Below are 20,326 nucleotides of genomic sequence, written 5' to 3'. Positions count from 1 at the left end.
GCACTATTAAAGAAAAATAGTAGCAGTTTGTTTTTTGTAGCTTCTCACTGTATGACTCAGAGTGGTGCCATCCCTTGTCAAACTATTTCTTTAAAGCAAACGCACAACATACAGCTCCCATCCTTAAAAGCAGGCTTCAAGTTAGCTTGTCCTGTCAAGCTAGATGGCATCTACCATCAATTCTCAGGCAGTTTTTACAGCAGTTGTCAGATTATATTCCATCCTCGCTCTGAATCAGCCACAAGACATGCTATGAACAAATACTCATTTTAAGACTGACTGCTCATTAGGAAAAGAGGATAATTTCACTCTTTAAATGGCTCTCAGAGCCAGCTGATCCTGCACACAATCCAGCAGACAATAAGTGAGGACGTGTACAGAGAAGCTGATATGCTTGTTGTTGAACAGAGAGGAAATTTTAGCTTGCAGACAGCATAAAAGAGTTAGCAGTCTGCTATTTGGATCATCCTATCATGTGAGACACTTCCGAGCATGACAATTTGCGATGATGAAAACGGGTAAAGTAACGAGTGAGCATTGCTGCAATAGAGCATTTTGCTTAACCTAGAGGGAATTTGTGCTGAGTCTGTGTGCAATTGTTAAAAATACACATAAGCATGAGTCAAACTTCTGATCCCTGTTCCCAAGAACATGCCCAACACTTTGCATCCTTCGTTTCAGCCAGAAAGCTGGTTCTGCTTGGGCAGATCCAACAAGCTCCCTTTTTTGGGGGGAGGATGGTTGGGTCTTTCTTGCCAGGGAGCAAGAAAGAAGAGATGCCCCAAACAATTCTTCCCGTTCTGCACAGTGCTTAGTCAGCTCACCACTGCGCTTTAAAGGTTTTCCATGCCGATATGTTTAGAGCATCCTTGCATGCAAACCCAGACATGAGTGTCAGAGGTCCCAGGCAGTTGGTGTGGATACAACTAGAGCCGAATGTTCTTCAGCATTACAAAACAACACAAAATACTAAAAGCTCTAGGGCAGAAAGCAATGCTGAAGAAAAGGCACAGAAAGGCTGCAATATTAATCACTATTCTTTTCAAAGCAAAACTTTACCTCAAAAATAGCTTAATTTAATTTCATTTAAATAAAGAAAAAAAAAAAAAAGCTGAACAGCGGATGTCACGTCATATCTCATCCCCCACAAAAATCCAAAGCTTTAGCTGCTAATTCAAGCCTGGTAACTTTGTCACTTTTTATATAAGCCTGGCTTACCCGTAGGAAAAATGGGAATTTCCGACCATAAAAACCAACTCGGAAAAACTCAGGTTCCAAGCGCTGCTGTTCCATGATATTGTCGTAATAGGTAGCTTCCATTTTCTGTGGAGGAGAAAGACAACTGCTGTCAGACCCTTAAAACTGAACTTAAAACACCAGAATCTCAACCCACATTAAAATCTCACATGACTTTTTTGCACTCACAGTCTTTTTATGAAAGGGCTGAATTTTTCTAAAGATTAAAATTATTAATTAAACAGTCTACGTGGTGGAACAGACTGGGTATCAGCAAGGGGTATATCGTCATACCCATTTTACGGTTTGAGAGATGATGTATGAAATTTTTTTCTCTAGTATCTTCTTTTAAATTAAACAGGTCTTGTATGTCATTTTCTTTGCATTGCAGAATTAATGGCAAAGCTGAGATTAAGATCTGTGTTGCCTGGCTGCTCCCAGTGTCCTCTTCTAACCATATTCTCTCCCCTGGAGCTCAAAATCTATACTGTTTTCTGAAAAATCCCAGCAGTTCAATTATGTTTGCTTTAATTGGGCTGAAGGGCATGAAAAAGGAGGAAACAAAATTAGATCTTCTACAGCTCTGTGTACCAATAAGCTTAACACGGCACAAAAAAGGGTTCTGCAAAAAGGAAAAGGACTTTTTTTTTCTACTTCCAATTATTAGCATTACGGCAGAGCGCTAGCATTTATAGCAAGAGTGGGATTTCAAGATGCCTTGGCAAGCTGAATCTCTGCTGAAACACTCACAGGAATTTTACCATTGCAAAAAGATAGCTTTTTAAAGAGAGGAATCAGTTTGATGTCTTTGCTTCCCCTGCAGGGGACCCTAACAGCAGCTTTGACTTAGAACATTGCATCAAGATTTTGTTCTCGATTCCCACACACGTTAACTTTTTTTTTTTTAATGGAGGAGGTCTCAAAATCATTGCAGGAAGAATAAAGGAATGGGCTGAATGATGCAAATGGCATAAAAAGCAAGCTCTTTGGAGCAGGGAGAAATTCAGTTAATTCAGGTCAACGCAGTTTTAGTGAACTTGAATAGAAAACAGGCCTCATACAGGTGAGCACAAGGAAGGAGGTGAACTGGTTCTACTGATCAGCTAAGACGCTCTTCGCCTTCCAGTTGATTAAATCCACACAATAAAAGAGGCAGGAAGAATGGCTAATCTTGGACAAAAGGATGTTTTAGGATAACCTTGATGCATTACAGAACTAAGCTTTTCTAATCAGCTTGTTTGCTCATCATTCACAATCACTTTATAAATATATTTCCTGTACACCAAGATGAATTTCCACATTGCCTGATTTTAGACGTCTACAACGTACACGCGCACAAGCAAGGAGGCAATCCATACTCTCCTTACAGCCAGTCTCAAGAAATAGGTTCTTCAGAAACGTAGTTTATCAGACCTAGTTACACATCCATTTTCAGATGAGAATAAACTTGATTTCTGAAGGGAATCTCAACCACTGTGTATAAGTATGCATTTCTGTAGCATATATCTAAATTTGGACATATGCATTGTACCCCAGGGGATGAAAGCAGATGAACTATTTTCACATTTATAAAGCTTCTAAATACCAGCCAAAACTTTTTTTTTTTTGATTAAAGCAATGATGCTGCAATTTTTGCCTTGATTTGATCACATCCTCGGTTTTACCAGAGGATCAGTACAATTGACAAGAATGCCATAAATATGTCTTCTCTGTTGTGTTTTTCTTGCTTGTTCCTCTCATTTCAGCTGAGGTACAAGCTGCCCTTGATTCTTTTAGAATTAAAATGAAATATCAATGGATCATTTTTTTAAAAAAGAAAATAAAAAAAAGAAAAAGTCGTATGATAAAATATATATATGTAATTGCAACAGTTAGCCTAGCTCCTATGTGTGCGTTGTCCATATGCTCACTGGAGTTTACTGCTAGCAAACCTAGGAATTACATCAGTGAGCCACAGTGTCATTGAAATCAATGAAAGGGGTCAGCATAAATGCGTGGAGCTGTATCGGGAAGACGTTTATTTTTTGAAATTCAGAATTATCTGACACCAGACCCAAATTCCCTGGAAAGTCACGTGAGAGTCTGCAAGGAGAGGAACTGCTGCTACTTACCCGAATCCAGCTGAGGCTCTGATAGTCATAGAGACTTTCGTATTGTACGGCCAGTTCTCTGCACAGCGGGATGCCAAACTCCCAGCTCTGCAAAACCAAAGCAAATCACACTCACAGCACTCAGAACATTACAGCCAACCTGGCTAAGAGCACGAGGGAAACGTAATTTTCAGAATTCAGTAGGTATGTGACACCAGGGATTAGACGTGAAAATACAATGTGAGGAAGCGTTTTCCATTAAATTTCAGATTGATTCCTTATTCATGTCTCCATTAAAATTACACACTCATACTGCTGTTATCAACAGTCTCCTCATGAGACTGGGAACTTCTCTGGAGAAAGACAAAATAGCCGAGAAATTTTCATCCTATTAACCTCCCCAATATCTCCTTTGCTTTCTGCACTGAAACTCCCTGGAGTAGAGTCTCTTGAGCTGGTCAGGGCTCAGCTCCCTGGCAAACAGCTCCTCTTCCCAGGGCTGTTGCTTCCTACTGCAATGAAGAAACTGCCAAGCAATGGGAAACGCTCCAATGCAGGGACAACCATCCTCAGAACTGACCTGCATGACTGGATTGACAACATATCTGTGTTCAGAACTGAAAGCAAAACTAATTTATTCAATTTACAGCTTTGATCCAATGAATCTTTTCTAGCACACAATACTCAACACCTTTGGAGGTAAGCAAGACAGAGCCTGAGCTTCTGCACACCCACACTGGGAGAAAGACTCCCTCCTAACCTCTCCCAGTTTCTAAGAGGTACTCAGCTAATACGCTTGGACTGAGATCTTCTCTCCCTTCTGCTTTTATCTGTACAGATCAGAAGCCTTTTTGGGGGAGGGACTGTTTCTTGCCCTGTTTACGTAAAGGATCCAGAACACAACGGTCTCAGCTGGACCTTTACTGGATTCATTTCTACGCATTACTGGGTTAACTTGCTAGTTGTTTTAACTGGGACCCTGTTACAGTGAAAACAAAATTAATGCATGAATTAGAATGCCCCCCTAAGCTTTTACAAAATTAACAGTAATATTGTAAAATATTAGGGCTTTGTACGGACACAGGTCTTCTATAACGACACTTGATTCAGTGTATCAGGCACTTTACAACACTTGCCTCTATGCACACACGTTCACACAGTGTCTGTTCTCTCACACTTAATGCCAGCAATGCTTGTTTTTCTCTGAATAGCCAAAACATAGTAAGTTTAAGAATTTCTCTTCTGAAAAAGAGGATAAATATAAGAACTAAAAAGCCAAAAGTAACGATGCCAAACTTCTTTAACTTCTGTTAATCACAAAAACCGACACGAGAACTTGTTGAAAAGAGAAGAACTTGTTCTTTCAGGATCTCTTTGGATATTCTGATAATAATAGTAGTTTTGAAAAACAGGAAGTCTGAGATTTGTTCAGATAAACCCAATATGTACAATAGGAAATAACTTCAACGACCACTTATCTGACTACTCAAGAATGTTACTCAGGCTTTTATGATCTCAAATTAACAGGATTTTTGCTGTGGGTTGTCATGACATACAAGTTGATACACTAACTTGTAATCAACACTATTAAACAGTTAAGTGCTTACACTTGCCAATCTAAACACTTTTTTTTTTTCATTTTCAATGTATTTTACAGTACCAATACATAGCCTGTCAGTGCTTAGCTAGTTTATATTTACCTGAAAGAAGAAAAACCTATTCTAAAATAGCTGGCCAGGAATAAAGGGCTCTTCTCACACTGCAGAGAAGCATGGTCTCATTTCCAACAGGGATGCTGTGGCTAAAGCCTGCATAATTCTCTGATCTCTCTTCTGGACAGAAACAAGAGCTGGCTGTCTTCCTTGGAGGTGATCCTAAAGATGTAATCCTTCCATCCTCCAATCCTTCCTTCCTCTTCTGATGTGAATTAAATTAACAATATGGAATCACGTCTTATTTCTCTTTATTTACACCAGCACTTCCATATGGACTCTGATATTATTCCCATCATCCTAACTCAGGCTTTCTCTCTTTCTTTCAGTTAGATTTCAACACAAAGAACATCTACCTAGCTGAATATGCTGGAGACGCAAGGTGAGATACAGACGCAGACGAAATGCAGCACATTAGCAACCGTTCTTACAGAGAGAAGAGAGTTTGAAAAGGTTTGAAAGGAAAGCAGAGAGAATGCATGGATATCTGAATCGCTGGGATCCTCCTCTTTAAAATCTGTGCTGTTAATGAGTACCACCTTCACAGTGCAGGCAGCAAAGATGCTGTGCCCTGTGCTACACGTGTCACTTCTCTCTAAAGCATCATTCCCCCTTCTACCCCCTCTTCAAATCATTTCCTAAGGTCTCCACTGTTACTTTTCCTCATTATCTGCTTTCCCTTTGGCTGATGTGTGATCTCTTTCCATGTTCTACATTATGTCCTTCACTTGAAAAGCACGTTCATATGACATTTATTGCAGCTTTCTGTTACAGCACCAGCAACTCTTGGCTGAGAGCCACTGACTGCACAGCAGAGGCACAGACAGGCAATCAGAACATGTAGGAATGGCAACGTTTATTTACTCCCATCCTAACGTGCAGATTTCTTTTGCAAATATGATTCAAAGAGTACACTAGAGAAATAACTTCCAATTTTGGGTACAGAGCTCAAGCGAAGAATGAACTGCATTGAAAATGTCGCTTTGGGTCTCCTGCAGCACTTTGCAGACACTATAGAGAATATACACTGCGGTAGTGTGAAGGGAGCTGCCAGAGTTTTTAGTAAAAAACAAACAAACAAACAAAACCCCCAGCAGTGAATTGGACAGAAAAGGGTTGTACAGTTCCCCAATTCTCAATCTGTTGCTGTCCAGAAACAGGACTAACCAGGTTCGAATTGCTCCACTTGTAGGCTCCTTCGAAACCTGAAGTCTTAATAGACAAATTGTAACTGATCTGTGAATTTAAAAACTCCTGGCTGTGACTGCTCGCTTGCCCCCTGCTCAGGCTTTGGGTCTAACACACGGCTGATGTCTGTGGGAGCAGCGCCGTTAGGCTACAGCACGAGCACATCCTCTAGGACAAAAAAGGAGGAGGTCCACTTTCCTCGCAGTTTTGTAAGCAACTGGTTATTAACACCTGATAAGACCAGACTCTTTGGAATTAAATAGATCCTTGCCCGGTGACCGAGACGACCGATAGGGATGGCATAGACCAAACTTTCCGAGCTGGAAGGCACAAATGCATCAGCTCACCCAAACAGCCTTTGAAGCAGATCCGCCAGCAGCTGGGCTGCTGAGGCTCTGGTGCTTCCCGGCGCAATTCGGGGGATGCCCGCATCCTGATGCCGGGGAGGTGACTATTTTGCTCTTAAGCGCATGATATTAGCCAAGTATCAAGTTAAGGAATCAGCAAACTGGCGAACTAAGCAGCTAGAGAAGTAACAGTTTAGTTAACCTTCAGTTAACCTAACAGTTAACCTTCCACTTCCCCAGAATGAGTGACACACTGCTCGAGTGGATTATTTAGCTATTCAGCTACTGTTTAAAATAGAGGAGGATTAAAACACACAGTCAAGTAACTCCAAAAATGTCCAGTGGGAAAAAAACCTCATCGTTTTTTCCTAAAATCTGTTAGGAGTTTTATAGCAAAATGACATCAGTCAAGTTCTTACCTGCAATGATTATATGGCTTGCCTATTTGTGCCAGAAATAGAGGCTCATTTTATTTACATAGTCTTTATATGATCTTTGTCTAGTCAGACAGTACTGCACTGCAATATTTGCACAAGTCAGTAATTTAGCTTTTTTTTAAATGCAGACTGGAAACCCTGAAATTTTCTGAAACTGTAAAAAAAGAACCACATGCAGTATTATTACAGCAGAACAGTTTTGGGGCAAAAAAAAAAGTCTTGATAATGAATTACTTCCTCAGAAATAGACCTCTCTTTACAAACAACAGAAAAGTGACTTCTTTTTGCAGGTTTTGTAGAGAATACTTCTGCCAAATGCAACTTTCTTTTATCAGGGCTAGGAAGAAATTATCCGGAATGTCAACCCAATACTCTGGATCAAATCACATTTGTATTTAATGCCACTGTCATTGCCATCACAGGTAAAAATCAACCCTGAGGCACATATCCAGATGTCATCTTCCAAGAATATGAGTTGTAGGAATTTTTCTATAGAAGGGAAAAATTTGAAAATATTTTGACAGATGATCTCAATTGTGAGATTCACTTCTCAAATGTTTTCACAATACCATGATATAAGGGACTACAATACCTACATCTTTACAGCAACTTAAAGCATTATTTACTGTAGGAAAAAATATTGAATGTGTGAAGCTTGAAACGTATTGATTTTTGTTCTTGGGCAATGGATGGAATTGTACTTTAAGTGAAAGTCACTAACAGCGACATTGAAAAGGCTTAAATCTCTTTCAATAGATAACATTCACAGAGTGCACTGACAACTGCCATTTACTTCTGGAGGTTAGAAACAAAACTAGTCTTTAAGTGAGACATAACACAACGATTTGCATAGTCCACTAAAAACACAAATTATTTTTTAGAAATCGAGGAACTGGCATTCACAGAGCCCTCTGCCACGCCAGGTGACCCAAAGTTTGGTTTAAAAAGGTTCTGGCCTTTTCCCTGTTGGCCTAGGTACACCACTTCCAAATTTTAGGCATAACCTTTATCCATTTGCTCATCTGTTTTTCCGTCCACAGAACTAAGAGGCAATTTGTCACACTATAAAACCTTTTGATCTAAATTCACGTCCAGACTACCGAACTGAGATGATGGGCTTGCGAGCCCAAGTAAATCAGGAAAAGGGAAGGAAGCTGCTGGAAGAGAGAAGAAGTTGGCATACCTTCCCTTTGTTGAAGTAATGGATAATCTTACGGCACAGACCTTCCTTACGTTGCCACTCTGACTGAGACGGATAATGCAGGAACTCTCTCAGAGGTCTGTCCTCCCACTGAAGCAACTCACAGTACAAAAGCAAAGTAAATGCAGCCTCTGTTGGAAATGCAACCGGTGAACACCAAATAAACGACTATGGATAAATACTGCTAACATGTTAAAATACACTTGGCTTCATCAAGCAAATTCCCGTTCGTGGGAGGAATGGTGTCTGCGAGGTGGAAGCACAGTAGTAATACTTGTGCTTTTCCCCCTCCAATATCCTCTGAAAACCCAGAGGTTATACAAATGTATATAATTTAAAACAGTGTCTTATATTGCAATGGTTTTATGATACATTATCCTATAGTTCTCTTCACTTTTCTCTTTTTCTTATAAATAGTTCTTGAACAGAGAGAATGATTAACAGTATTCGTGGCTAAAACTGTCAAGGATCAATCTATTGATTTCTTCAGCGTGCTTCTCCCTTGAGGTACGGTAGAGAAATTAAGCTCTTCACCAGGTCGGTTACCCACAAAGTGCATTAATTTTGGTGAGGTGTAAGAAACAATTAGCAATAAGAATTCACAGGGCTCAAACGATAGGAGATTAACACAAAACTACTAACTGACAAAACACAAAGCCAAAAGTTGTGGGCTCTTCAAAATGTGGTGTGAATTCAAACACCACGTCCGTACCCTGGGAAGTCTTTTTGCAACTGTATGTTGTATTATACAGTGTTATTTTAAAAAATATTTCACATTTTATTTGTAAGTAAATGATGCATCATAACCCCAGGGAGCACCCCAAAACTCTGCTCAGATGTTTCCAATCTCATTTCCAAAGCGATTTTCCTTTTCCTTTGTGAAATGATTCTCACTGCTTCTTAAAAAGTTTAGAATTTCTGATTTACCATTTGAGAAGAAAATTTGGAACTGTTAGATTACCTTAAAATTATTCAGTAAATTAAAATAGCAGCAGATAGCTGTTTCCTATAAACTACTTTTTTTTTTTGTATAAAGTGCTTTTGGGGTGCTCTCTGTCATACAGCAGCAGAAGACTTGCAATGTGCTTCTGAGGTTGCAAAATAATTATTAAAAAATATGATGTTTTATCTGAGAAATTAAGTATGCTATATTATCAACAATGTACCACAGAGGAGATGCAGAGATACACATGTGCAAGTAATCTTAACTTTAGTCTTTTGAAAAAGTTGAAGTTCTCAACACATATTTTTAGTGGAAAGTTCAGCGCTAACTAACTAGTTAGCTAGTTAGGAACTAACTGGCATAAGGGGCAGGGCTTGGAGATGGTAGCACAAAAGAGCAACAGAAAGAGTGTCAGTGTGGCTACAGACTTCCCAACTGCTTTTTCTTTCCCTTTTCCTGCCTACAGCCTACACGAGCTGCTCCAGCAATCAGGGATGGGCAAGAAGCAGTGCTGGCCCTCCCCTTTGAGGACATCCTTTCCTGGGCAGTGTGATGCCAGGGGTATAGGGAGTGATATGTTTTTGGCTTTATGGGGCCTGTGTTCTGTTTATTTGAACACTGGTTAAATTTGGATAAATATATGGATGCAAGTCTGTGCACATAACTGTTTTTTAGGTATAAATCTTTGATTTTTTTTTTTATTTTAAACTAAATACTTGATTTAAATGCACAGTCAGATAATCAAACGTGTAACTTGACTTGGGGCTCTGTTTTTGTCAGAGATAACACAGAATTAGAGTCTACAGACTTTATAAGTGTGCCCCAAATACTACAATGCAGGGAACTTTTGCAAATGATAATACAACAGTAATTTCATGTGTTTCATGATTTTAACCTTCCTCTAATTTTGATTGCACTATTGTGATTTTTGGATCAGCCTTCATTGTAGAACAGATTAATGTAAAATTTTGGGTGCAAGGAATATATGTATGGTTGTGTGTGCACAGACATACAGTATTTTCCCCTGATGGAATGGGCTGGACCACAGCTTTGAATCTTTCCAACTGCCATAACTGAGCCAAACAACATTGTTCCAAAAGAATTCAACAGATGTTAAGAGAGTAACGTTGGGAAAGTCAAAAGCTTTCACCGGGATTCCAAAAAGCCCCCGCATGAAGTCTTACTAACCTGTATAGTTCTCAGCCTGTAAGTGCATGTCACACAGCTTGTGAATATAGCGGATGTACATCTCTTCCTTATTAATTTCAGACTTATAGAAGTTCTGTAGAAGAAAAATAAAGTTATTCTCATTGAGACTCTGTTCCTTCATTCAAAATAATCAGCAGCATCTGTATATGCATGAAGGTCTTGAAAGGAGAACATGCTATTAGTGTAAAAGAAAAGGACAAATTCTTTTCACATTCACATTGATCTAACCCACTAATTTTATCATGTCATGTATTCTTTCAGAATGAGGATAGCCAAACTCTGAAACAGAGGGCCAGAAAGGTTGCAGGATCTCCATCCTTGGAGATACTCACGACTCAACTGGACAAAGCCCTGAGCAACCTGACCTAGCTGGCCATGCTTTGAGCAGAGGGTTGGACCAGTGACCTCCAACCAGACCAAGCACCAGAGATCCTTTCAACCTATGTCGTTCTGTCATCCAAACGCTAGGATTCAGGAGTTCTACTTGCCTGACACAGATATCTATGCCAACTTTTCCTATTCCAGTTTCAAATACATTGCACGGTATCACAAAGAGATAAAGAAAGCGACTTTACCATAAGGTTAACAGTGCAGCCAATCTTCTTGTTCTCCGTTTCATCTCCTTTCATACAGTCCCTAAAAACGTAGAGCAACTTTGAAACGTACATCCGCAAAAAAGTCCACTCAAAGTAAATTTGAAGCTATCCTATCCCCCAAGAGCTTCCTTGGATCACAAAAAAAGTTAATGATATACTTTATTTTTATAAAGTTCCTCTTAGAAGAATGCATATATTATGGCCTAAATGATGAGATGAGAACTGTCAAAATTGAGTGTGTACTTACATGTATAAACTTGAGAACAAGTACCTGAACTGACTGCTACTTCATTTCTCACAAGACCCTGAACAAAAATCAGGCGATTGCAGCCAAAAATCGTTTGAACTAAAGACCTACCATAAAAGTGAAAAACTCTATTTTTTATCCAGATGTAAATATTCAGTGATTTCCTATTCACGAGATTTATGTCTCATAAATTTAGTTATCTGATGTGTAGGCACCCTGAAAGACACAGCCTGACTCGTTTAGACTAGAATATCGATTTTCACACAGATAAGTTAAACCAAACAAAACCTATCCTGAAGTTTCTGGAAGACTTTAGAAATTATTTCTATTTAAGCAGTACAAAAGTTAAAGGCTTCAGAAATTACTAAGCTTGACCTGGAAAAAAAGCCCTTACACTCATTTGTGAAAAAGAGACAAAACACTTAAAGCAGAGATACTGCAAAGTTTCCCAAGAACTACTTTTGTCAGCTAACTGGTGGCTGAACTCCAAGAGATGTCAAACCTGATTAGCAGAGCTCTTCTTTTCATAGCTCTCTATGTGACTTGCAGAGCTACCACAATAGCCAGGACACACTTGATCTGCGCCTTTCCAAAGTCTGGTGCTGTTCCCTGTTCTATTCTGCTCTGTGAAAGGGAAATTCTGCTGCATATTAATTGCAAAGAAAATTTGTTATCTGCTCCTGAATTAAGCATGAAAATGAATATATGTATATCAAATTTGTGTTGATAGCAAACGGGATTTTAAAGAAGCTGTTCCCATGTAGTATTCCTTTTTAAATGCGTCTCAGATGTTGGGGCCCTTGCTGTGCTTCAGAACAATAATCTATATGAAGAATTATAAAGGTTGCCTAAGGAGGCTTGGAAGGTCACTAAAGGACGATTGCGGTTAAGAGATGTTGCACCCAGTAATAGTTATGTTAAGTTTGACCATGTTATGCCTATTGCTTACAACCATATTGTATATAAGATTATGGAGAGTGATAGTACGCCTCGGAAGGCTTCGAGAACTCTGCTTAACATATTGGCAGGGATGCTTAATAAAAACAAAGGGAGGACTGTTAGAGAATATTGAACTGAAGCTGTTTAGAATTAATTGCTTAGCATAACTTGCTTAGCATTAGTAGCTAAATTTGCTGAAGCCTTAGGCCTCAGGCTGTGAACTTGCTGTGAACTTTTACTTAGATAAGTAAAAGGGGGCCCCAGAGCCGGTTCAGGGTAGAGAGATAAAGAAGTTACACGGACAGCAGGAGTAGCCAACCTTGAAGATAAGAAGCAAGTTCCCCATAGGTAGCCAATCGTATTATAGCCACTGCTGCGTGCTTTAAAGTAGCCAACCAATCAAAGCGGCCGAGGCGCCACGTGCCTGCATGCCACGACCGCACAAACATATATAAGATGGGCAAATTGCTGAATAAAGTTGGAGTTGAATCTGCATTCTGCGACTGCGTCTGATTCTTTCCCGCTACTCCCGCGGACCGCGACACTCAGATATCTGGTCTTGCTTAGTAGTTGTACAGCAGCTGCGGTCAGGAAAAAAGCAGATTTGATCAAACTGGTAACAATAAGAGGAAAAGAGGAAACTAAAAAGCAAAGAAAAAGATTTGGCAATGCAGGAAACACAGCCTGGCCATAGGTTTTCACCTAGAATGAGGACCACAAGAATAAACAATTATTATTTAAACTGTTGTCAATTGGCTAGAGATAGAAATATATGGAAGAGTTCAATATAGTTTCAAATTTTCTATTGTTCCACTAAACCAATCTGAATATATTAAGTTATACATACAAAGTTAGAATATCTTCCTGTAACTGAATCAAAGCTCAAATTTATTGACACAATAGTCCTGCAAGCTTCAGTCTAAATCAAACAAGTAAGGCCTAATTCATAGTGGAGTCTTGCAAACCTGAGTCACCAGCTGATGTGTGAAAAGACACATCCTTGGGTGAGAAGAGTTGCAACCTTGTATGTCTAGATGAAACATTCAGCACATGACTCAAAGGCCTTGGTCCAGCAAGGCGTTTAAAATCATTCTTCTATTTGGCATGTATTTTGCTGATCAAGATGTGATCATTCCAAAGCCACAAGGAATTAATCAACTTGCAACCTCAATAAACCAAGGTACAAAACTAAGAATTAACAACTTTATCTTCATATTTATCAGGCGTAAGCGTATGAGAATGAGAATTAGGGCTCTGAAGTTGCAGACCACTATGAAACCAACTGGAAGCATAATAAACAATAAAAACATTCTCTGTAAGAAAAGAAATTTGGTACTAGTGCTTTACAAACTATTACTTATACGTGTACCCAGAACGTATTACTGTCGTAGCCAGATACCTGTAGTCAAGCAGACGCTCCATGAGGCGAGTAACCGATGTAACGAAGGAGATTCCTGTCTCCCGCCACGTTTCCTGCTCAATCTTCTCCAGCAAGCTGTTTGGAGAGGAAGAAAGAGTGTACGAGGCTTGTGGGGAAACGGCGGAGTGCATGCAGGCAGCTGCAGGCAGCTGCAGACAACTTGGTTTCTCCCTCGTAGAACAAATGCACGCAATTATTGTCTTACCTGGGATAAGGCCCAAAGAGCTGGGTTCTACTCCAGGCAGCAGGAAGCAAAGACAAGGAAATTACAGAATTGGCAGGAAAAGAAAAAAAATATCCTCTCACATTGCCATTTAAAATATATTAAAAAAAAAAAAAGAGCAACATTTACGGCAACAGTTGTTTTCCACATAATTACCTGTAGCTTTAATACTGCTAACAGCAGTATGAAGATGCAACTGGAGCCTAAACCCTCCTAGAGCAAATTTCTCTCCTTCGCTCACCCCCAGATAAATTTTGACCTCTAATCAGCAGCCATGCAACCTTGCAGCACAGTTTATTTAAACTGCAAGTAAAGAAATGCAATCTCTTTCTGCTCTGCAAACTAGACAACGTAGGCAACATCTCATTGAGACAATTGCAAAGAACGAAAAAAGGCCAGAGGGCGAACACTGAAATAGAGCAGGAGAATCTGAGTTACAATCATATTTTAAAAGGCAGGAAAGGAAAGCAGGTTTACATGCTAGCTTCCTGAAGTTGGATCTCTGGTCAAAGCACTATGTCTCTTCATACTGGGAAGATGAAATACTGTTAGGTGTCATACTGGTCCTACACTAGACAGATGCGTCTGATACTGGAACGATTTCCCGTCATCCCCCAATTTACAAGGGACCCAATTCACGTTTCAGCAGTACAGGTGGGACGACAGAATTTACAGTCAACTCTTTATTTCCACAGCACTCTGGAAAAAGAGCTGATGAGTTTTGCTTTTCTGTGGATTTGTTTCTTCAAAGCTCATGGTGTGCTAAGAAAGGGCAGTAAGAAATATAAACTAAAAGGTTGCTGGACTTCAGTTGAAGGTTGCCTTTCTTGGCAATACACATAGTCACTATCATCTAAAAATAAGTCAACAAGCTACAGTCCTGGCATTCTTAACATTTCAGGATACATTCAAGATACAGAATATTCCCTCTTGCCAGGTTAAAAAAAAAATACAAAGAGATTTTCTTCTGTTTCCCCTGAAATATACTATTTTACCTGTACACATAAAGTGCCAGACTACCCAAGACCGAATGTGCACAAATGGAAACCTGCTTTCTAAGGATAAGCAGGTAGGCTTACAGGATGGGCAGGCAGGCTTATTATTCTGGAAAATGAATGGACGTGCAAATGTGAATTCAGAAATACCAGTACTGGTTCTACTGAAACAAAGGTTTTTGCCTCGAATTGCCTGCATATTAATAGGGGCCTGACAAAATCATCTGGAATATATGATTTAAATTCTGCTACTGATCTTTACGGCTCACTGAAATATTAAAAGATTTAGGGTTTAGTTTGCTGGACTCTGAGCAGTTAAAAACAAGTCCTATAGGACCCTTGGAAATCAAATCTAAGCAGAAGGTCAGATTTTAAGTCTTAATGTTACCCTCATGAGCACTGTATTTTTGGTGTGAAAGGGAGTGGAAATACAGTGTTGTGATGGACTCTGGAGGAAGCAACTTGCAACTGTTGAGCCAACTCAAAACATGACCTTTAAAAACTGGAAGAAGAAAAAAGTTTAGGAAAGTATCTTTTGCTCCAGCAAGACCTGGCTTGCTGGTGAGTATACCGTTTCTCCAAACAAGCCGAAGGCAAGGATTTCATATATTGCCATGGGAGAAGCAAGGTACGAGCTTCTTTAGCAAATCAGTTTTCGACAGAAGGATGGCAACGACTTACCTGTGCAGCCTTGCATTAGATTTCACAGCAGGAAAAACAAAGAACCTAGTTCTTATATTTTTTTCAGAATTACAGAGTGATGCATTGCTGTTGCAGACGTGAGAGCCACGTCAGGCAAACCTGCCAGAAAGCCCTCTACCACTTTCTCTGAGGGAGAGCAGCCCTCTGGCTGTTATTTCTCCCTGGATCACTACTAGGAATATTCCAACGACCCTGCACAAGGTGGAGCAAATAGAAACCAGCATGGCTTACAGCAGGCTGAAGAGTTCCCTGTAGTTCTCATCACCTTTGCCTTCCGATACCAGGCTGTCCAGCTTATCGATCAACTCCGCTTCCACCTGGGTGAAGAAGCGATTGGTTACAGATGAGCTATTTATATTAGGACACGCGACTTCCAAACGCTTTTGCTCATCAGGAGACTAAATGAACATCCCAAGGGAGACGCTACTTCTGCTTCATGGGAATTTCTGATGTTTATTCTCTTTTTCTAAACAAATCACTCAGATTTGTTGTGAACAAATATATCAGATATACTGTATCCTGTACCACAAACAAAATATATCTATGCAGAGAAGCTAATTCATGGCATGACCGCCACTGGTCTGCTATGACGGTTCTGGTGGTAGTGTGGTTCTGGTGGTATGGTGGTTCTGGTGGTGGATCACTATTTCCAGTGATCCAGGCACCATTATATCAAACTGGAAGATTATCTGCTCATTAAACTCAGTTTTATCAAGCCTCTTTATGATTACATGATGCATTTTCTTTTCACAATTGTCAGAACAGTATCATGATGTTTCTCTTCCCTCACATAGGTCATCAATATGTACTCTCTTTTTTTCAACCTAATATATCCTATTATCAAGCTTGGTATCAGATATTCTCAAGTGCAGAAATCAAGGTATCTAATAGTCAGAAATTTTTCCTGTAGTTTTGAAGTCTTGTAGAAAACTTACTTTCAATACTAATGACAAGAGAGGTTCCTAAAGGTTGAAATGGTTTGTAGAAATACAGTTTGTTTTTATTTAAGGACAAGCGTAGTTTGAGTTTCTCTGTGTTCTTCAGCTGCCACATTGCAAAGGAAGTAAAGATGAGAAGTAAAAGAAAATCAGCCAGTGATATACAAATGGAATTGAGGATCTTTTTACCAAAATCATTAAACAGAAACCTGATTTGGTCCATGAATCAGACTGCACTGTTATCCATTATCACTGAAAAAACGACCTTGTTAAAACATGAACTATTGAAGAAAACAAAAAACCAAACAAGCTTGAAAATGCATTTCTAGCATTTTTATATGTTCTAACAACCAATTTAGTATTCAAAAAGCCAACAGAACTTCAAAATTAAAAAAACAAACCAAAGTCTTTAACCTTTGCTGGACTGAATTCTGTATTATGATTTTTTTTTTTTATACTGCACTGTTGCACAGCAAACATTTTGGCATTCAAAGCAGAGTGTAATACTCTGACAAGGCTTACAACAAACTCTGCAACTGCCTTAGGACAGAGAACATAGCAGAAATATAGACTATTGCAATACTGAAACAGATGACTGATTCAGCTCCTCGAATACCCTCTCTTTGCTTGAGATCTATAATGACTGACAAAAATCCATAATGCACTTGTCCAGCTGTCTAGTATTATAACGGACAACAAATAACTTCCCGGTTCCAGCTGCTTGTGCCCGAAGCATAAGGTTTAATAGATCTTGGACTATTTAACTATATATTTCATTCTCACTAAGACAGATTATTCTTTCTTTGATCCTAAAAAGTTACAATATGTGCCTCAATAAAACAGTGTGAAAATTAGCTTGATGGGTAATTTAAGAAAGATTTTTCAGCTCACACCAGTGAGCATAAAAATTAAATAAAGATAATGAAGAGTTCATCTTTGATACAGAAAGAATGAACAGATCCAGAAACTGTGAGACGGTTGTAGGTACTTAAAACTGTAAGTGCTAGAGCAGGGACTGTTCCATTGCTATGCTTACATAGCACTTAAAACAAAAAGAGGGTCAGGAGTAAATGCTATTGTAGCAGGAACAGTAATAATTGAGGGAGCAGAAGAGAAAAAACCCCCCCAAGTTTCTGGTAATACTCTTCCACACAACCTTTGATAGGTTGGGTTACAGAAAAGGTCTGTTAATTGTCTTGGAATAATAGACTAGATTTGGCATTTTAATGGGTTTGTGGATAATAAATAATCACAAGAATTACTGTCATTTAAATATAAGGTCCAACAATTCATTATTTTTTAATTTCACTGCAGGATTTGCTTTTTCAGCACGCTTGCCTGCAGGTATTTACCCCCAGTATTGCCCCAAAGGCGATGACAATGAAGCACCAACATCTGAGGATCCACCTCAGACTTGCACTTCCCTGTTTGTACTTTGTACTTTTAGGTTCCATTTTACAGTGGAAAATTTAAGCAAGTCTCTGAGCATGACTTGACAACTGAATGATGAAGGCTCCTGTGCCTGTTCTGCAATCCTGCCTCGTGGCAGGAGGAGGCCAGAGAATTGTTCTTGCGGGTAATCAGTTCTAGGAGAGCTGCTACACACTCTCTATGTGTGTACAGCTACAGAGTCCATGTCAAAGCCTGCTATAATTATTTATTAATTATATAATGCCATTTTACCAATTAGAATCGGAAGACAGAAGCAAAGGCCAGTGTTTTCACCAGAACTGGCTAAATCTAGAGTCTATTTTGGGGTTCCAGTCTGACCCCTTTAATGGCTGACTAAGAATCTAAGGGAAACCAACGGCAGAAGTGAGAGCCCAGCACTTATGAATCCCTTTTCTCTCATAATAGATTTGTGAACAACACTTTAAATTTTTTATTTCTATTCGATCTGCATGACAACACCTCCCTCACCACCAGAACCAAACCAACAGAAGCAAATTCCTTGCTTTCAGCTGGGTATTGCAGATGGACAGAATGAAAGAAAGCAAACACTGCAAGCGCACGGGAAGCTATTTCACCTGCTTGAAGTTGCCATTCTTTCTCTGTTCCCAGTCCATCATGTCATGGAAGATAGGGATCATGATGTTCCGGACTTCTGGTTGTGGGACAAGTGTAACACCAAGAAAGGGGCCAATCATTCCCGGAATAAAGTGAATCTTATGCTCACCTGTACAACACAAAGCAACTGTAATTAAATAAAAACCTTAGTTATCTGTCAGCCATTGCTGAGAGAAAGATAAACCTCTACAGTGATGCCATATACAAAGTAATATGCACAAGCATTATAGAAGGAAACACATTCTTTTCCTAAAAGACTAAAACAACAATATTTGCTTTACAAAATCCCTTGCAAAGCAAGGCTGTGAAAGCCTTTAGCAAAAATTGAGAGTGCATTTTATTTGTAAACAAATTCAAATTGTTAAAAATCACCTAAAATATACTAAACATACTAACTGGGGAGAAAAAAAAGCCCAGAGATACCCTCTAATTTAGGAAGAAAAGGATGTTGAAAGGGCTAAGGACAACACTGGTATTTAATAGAACATATTTATATTTTTAAAGAACTACAGAATTCTTTATCCTTATTGCTATGAAATTTGCAGTTTCATAACCGACCTTGACTAAGGACCAAATAGCAATGCTCCTCAGCTACAGAAACCCAAAGCATTTTGCTAACAGTCACTTCTGCAGCATGCTTACACTGTGGTGTTCTAGAAAATAAATCAAACTAATTTGTAAAATGACAATATTGAGATAGTGTTTTACTAAAAATGTTAAGTTCTGAAATATTTTTGTTTAAAAAGTACTGAGTTAAGCAGTATCTGAAAATGGCTGCATCAAGAAAAGCAGAAATTGGTTATTTTATTTTTAAAGAACTCACAACATCACTCCCCAAGAGCTCTTATATCAGTAATGATACAATACTAGAGCTTTTTTCTACTACTGTGATAGCACAGCATAAACCACATACTAGATTTTATCATCTGCATTGTGGTATTTGTTTAAAACTTTGATTGCTTAAATCGCCTAAACCTAGGGTTATTTTGGCTTTGGTTGTTAGGACAGAGAAGACAGACATACCCAGGTTCTGCCACATGCTGAAGAGCTCATATGCCATCATCACTCTCATATCACCATATCTGAAAGAAAGGAGACAGCCAACTGCTTAATGGAACAAAACCAATGGATGCTAAGAAAATTTAAATTCACATTAAAGTAAATATAAGAATATCAAAGGACTTGATTAATCACTGAACACTATATTAAGATCTCTATTTATTCATTTTCCGGGCATTTCCACATCCCAAGTCCCATAATAAATCACAGGGATTTGCTGTAGAAAAAGATGTCTTATTTCTGAGGTAGCAGAAAAGGCTAGGAAGCCAACAAAACATGTTCTTACTTATCTAGAATCTTCTTTCTCTTCGCTGGTGTGGCATTTTCTAGTTGGAGACTTGGCTGGTTGATGAACAGAACGGCCAAACTGAAATAGGAGTTCCACACCTACAACACAGGAAAGAAGTTTTATAACATTACATTGCAAGGAGCATGTTTTAAACAAGTGTAGGAAAACATATGTTCCTTTAAAATAGAATGAGATTGCTCCTTCTTATAATCAAGACATAACTTAATGAACATGTATGTTAACTCTTAAGATACTAAACTCTTACAGAGACCAAGGGACTATTTACAGCCTGGTAGCAACTAAAATTAGAAGCCCCAGGAATGTATTAACACTAGGCTTCCCCCTTAGCACCAAAGTTCAAAAATGAATAAACTTAGTGACATCTGCAAAGTTGAAATTGTTCTCTTTTTCTAGGCTAAAAGCCTCAAAAAATCAGGGATTACCTTATGTCATGAATGACAGCCTTATAATAGTCTGGTTTCCTACTG

The 20,326-nt window shown here is 39.0% G+C and overlaps 1 protein-coding gene across 1 annotated transcript in view; it reads right to left on the bottom strand.

Moving 5' to 3' along the window:
- Window positions 1-20,326, bottom strand: part of DOCK3 (dedicator of cytokinesis 3) — a 201,483-nt gene that overhangs the window by 26,123 nt on the left and 155,034 nt on the right. Inside the window, exons 31-41 of the mRNA XM_067303645.1 lie at window positions 19,836-19,936; window positions 19,514-19,572; window positions 18,451-18,599; window positions 15,717-15,802; window positions 13,771-13,797; window positions 13,545-13,640; window positions 10,939-10,999; window positions 10,343-10,436; window positions 8,194-8,342; window positions 3,348-3,434; window positions 1,219-1,323 (exon numbers count right to left, since the gene is read on the bottom strand). Of these exons, the coding sequence (XP_067159746.1) occupies window positions 1,219-1,323; window positions 3,348-3,434; window positions 8,194-8,342; window positions 10,343-10,436; window positions 10,939-10,999; window positions 13,545-13,640; window positions 13,771-13,797; window positions 15,717-15,802; window positions 18,451-18,599; window positions 19,514-19,572; window positions 19,836-19,936 (1,014 nt within the window). The remainder of the gene's footprint in view (window positions 1-1,218; window positions 1,324-3,347; window positions 3,435-8,193; window positions 8,343-10,342; window positions 10,437-10,938; window positions 11,000-13,544; window positions 13,641-13,770; window positions 13,798-15,716; window positions 15,803-18,450; window positions 18,600-19,513; window positions 19,573-19,835; window positions 19,937-20,326) is intronic.

This window comes from Apteryx mantelli, chromosome 12, assembly GCF_036417845.1.
Source record: "Apteryx mantelli isolate bAptMan1 chromosome 12, bAptMan1.hap1, whole genome shotgun sequence".
Lineage (NCBI taxonomy): Eukaryota > Metazoa > Chordata > Aves > Apterygiformes > Apterygidae > Apteryx > Apteryx mantelli.
Note: the sequence above shows the minus strand (reverse complement) of the source record. Positions and strands in the feature narration are given on the sequence as shown.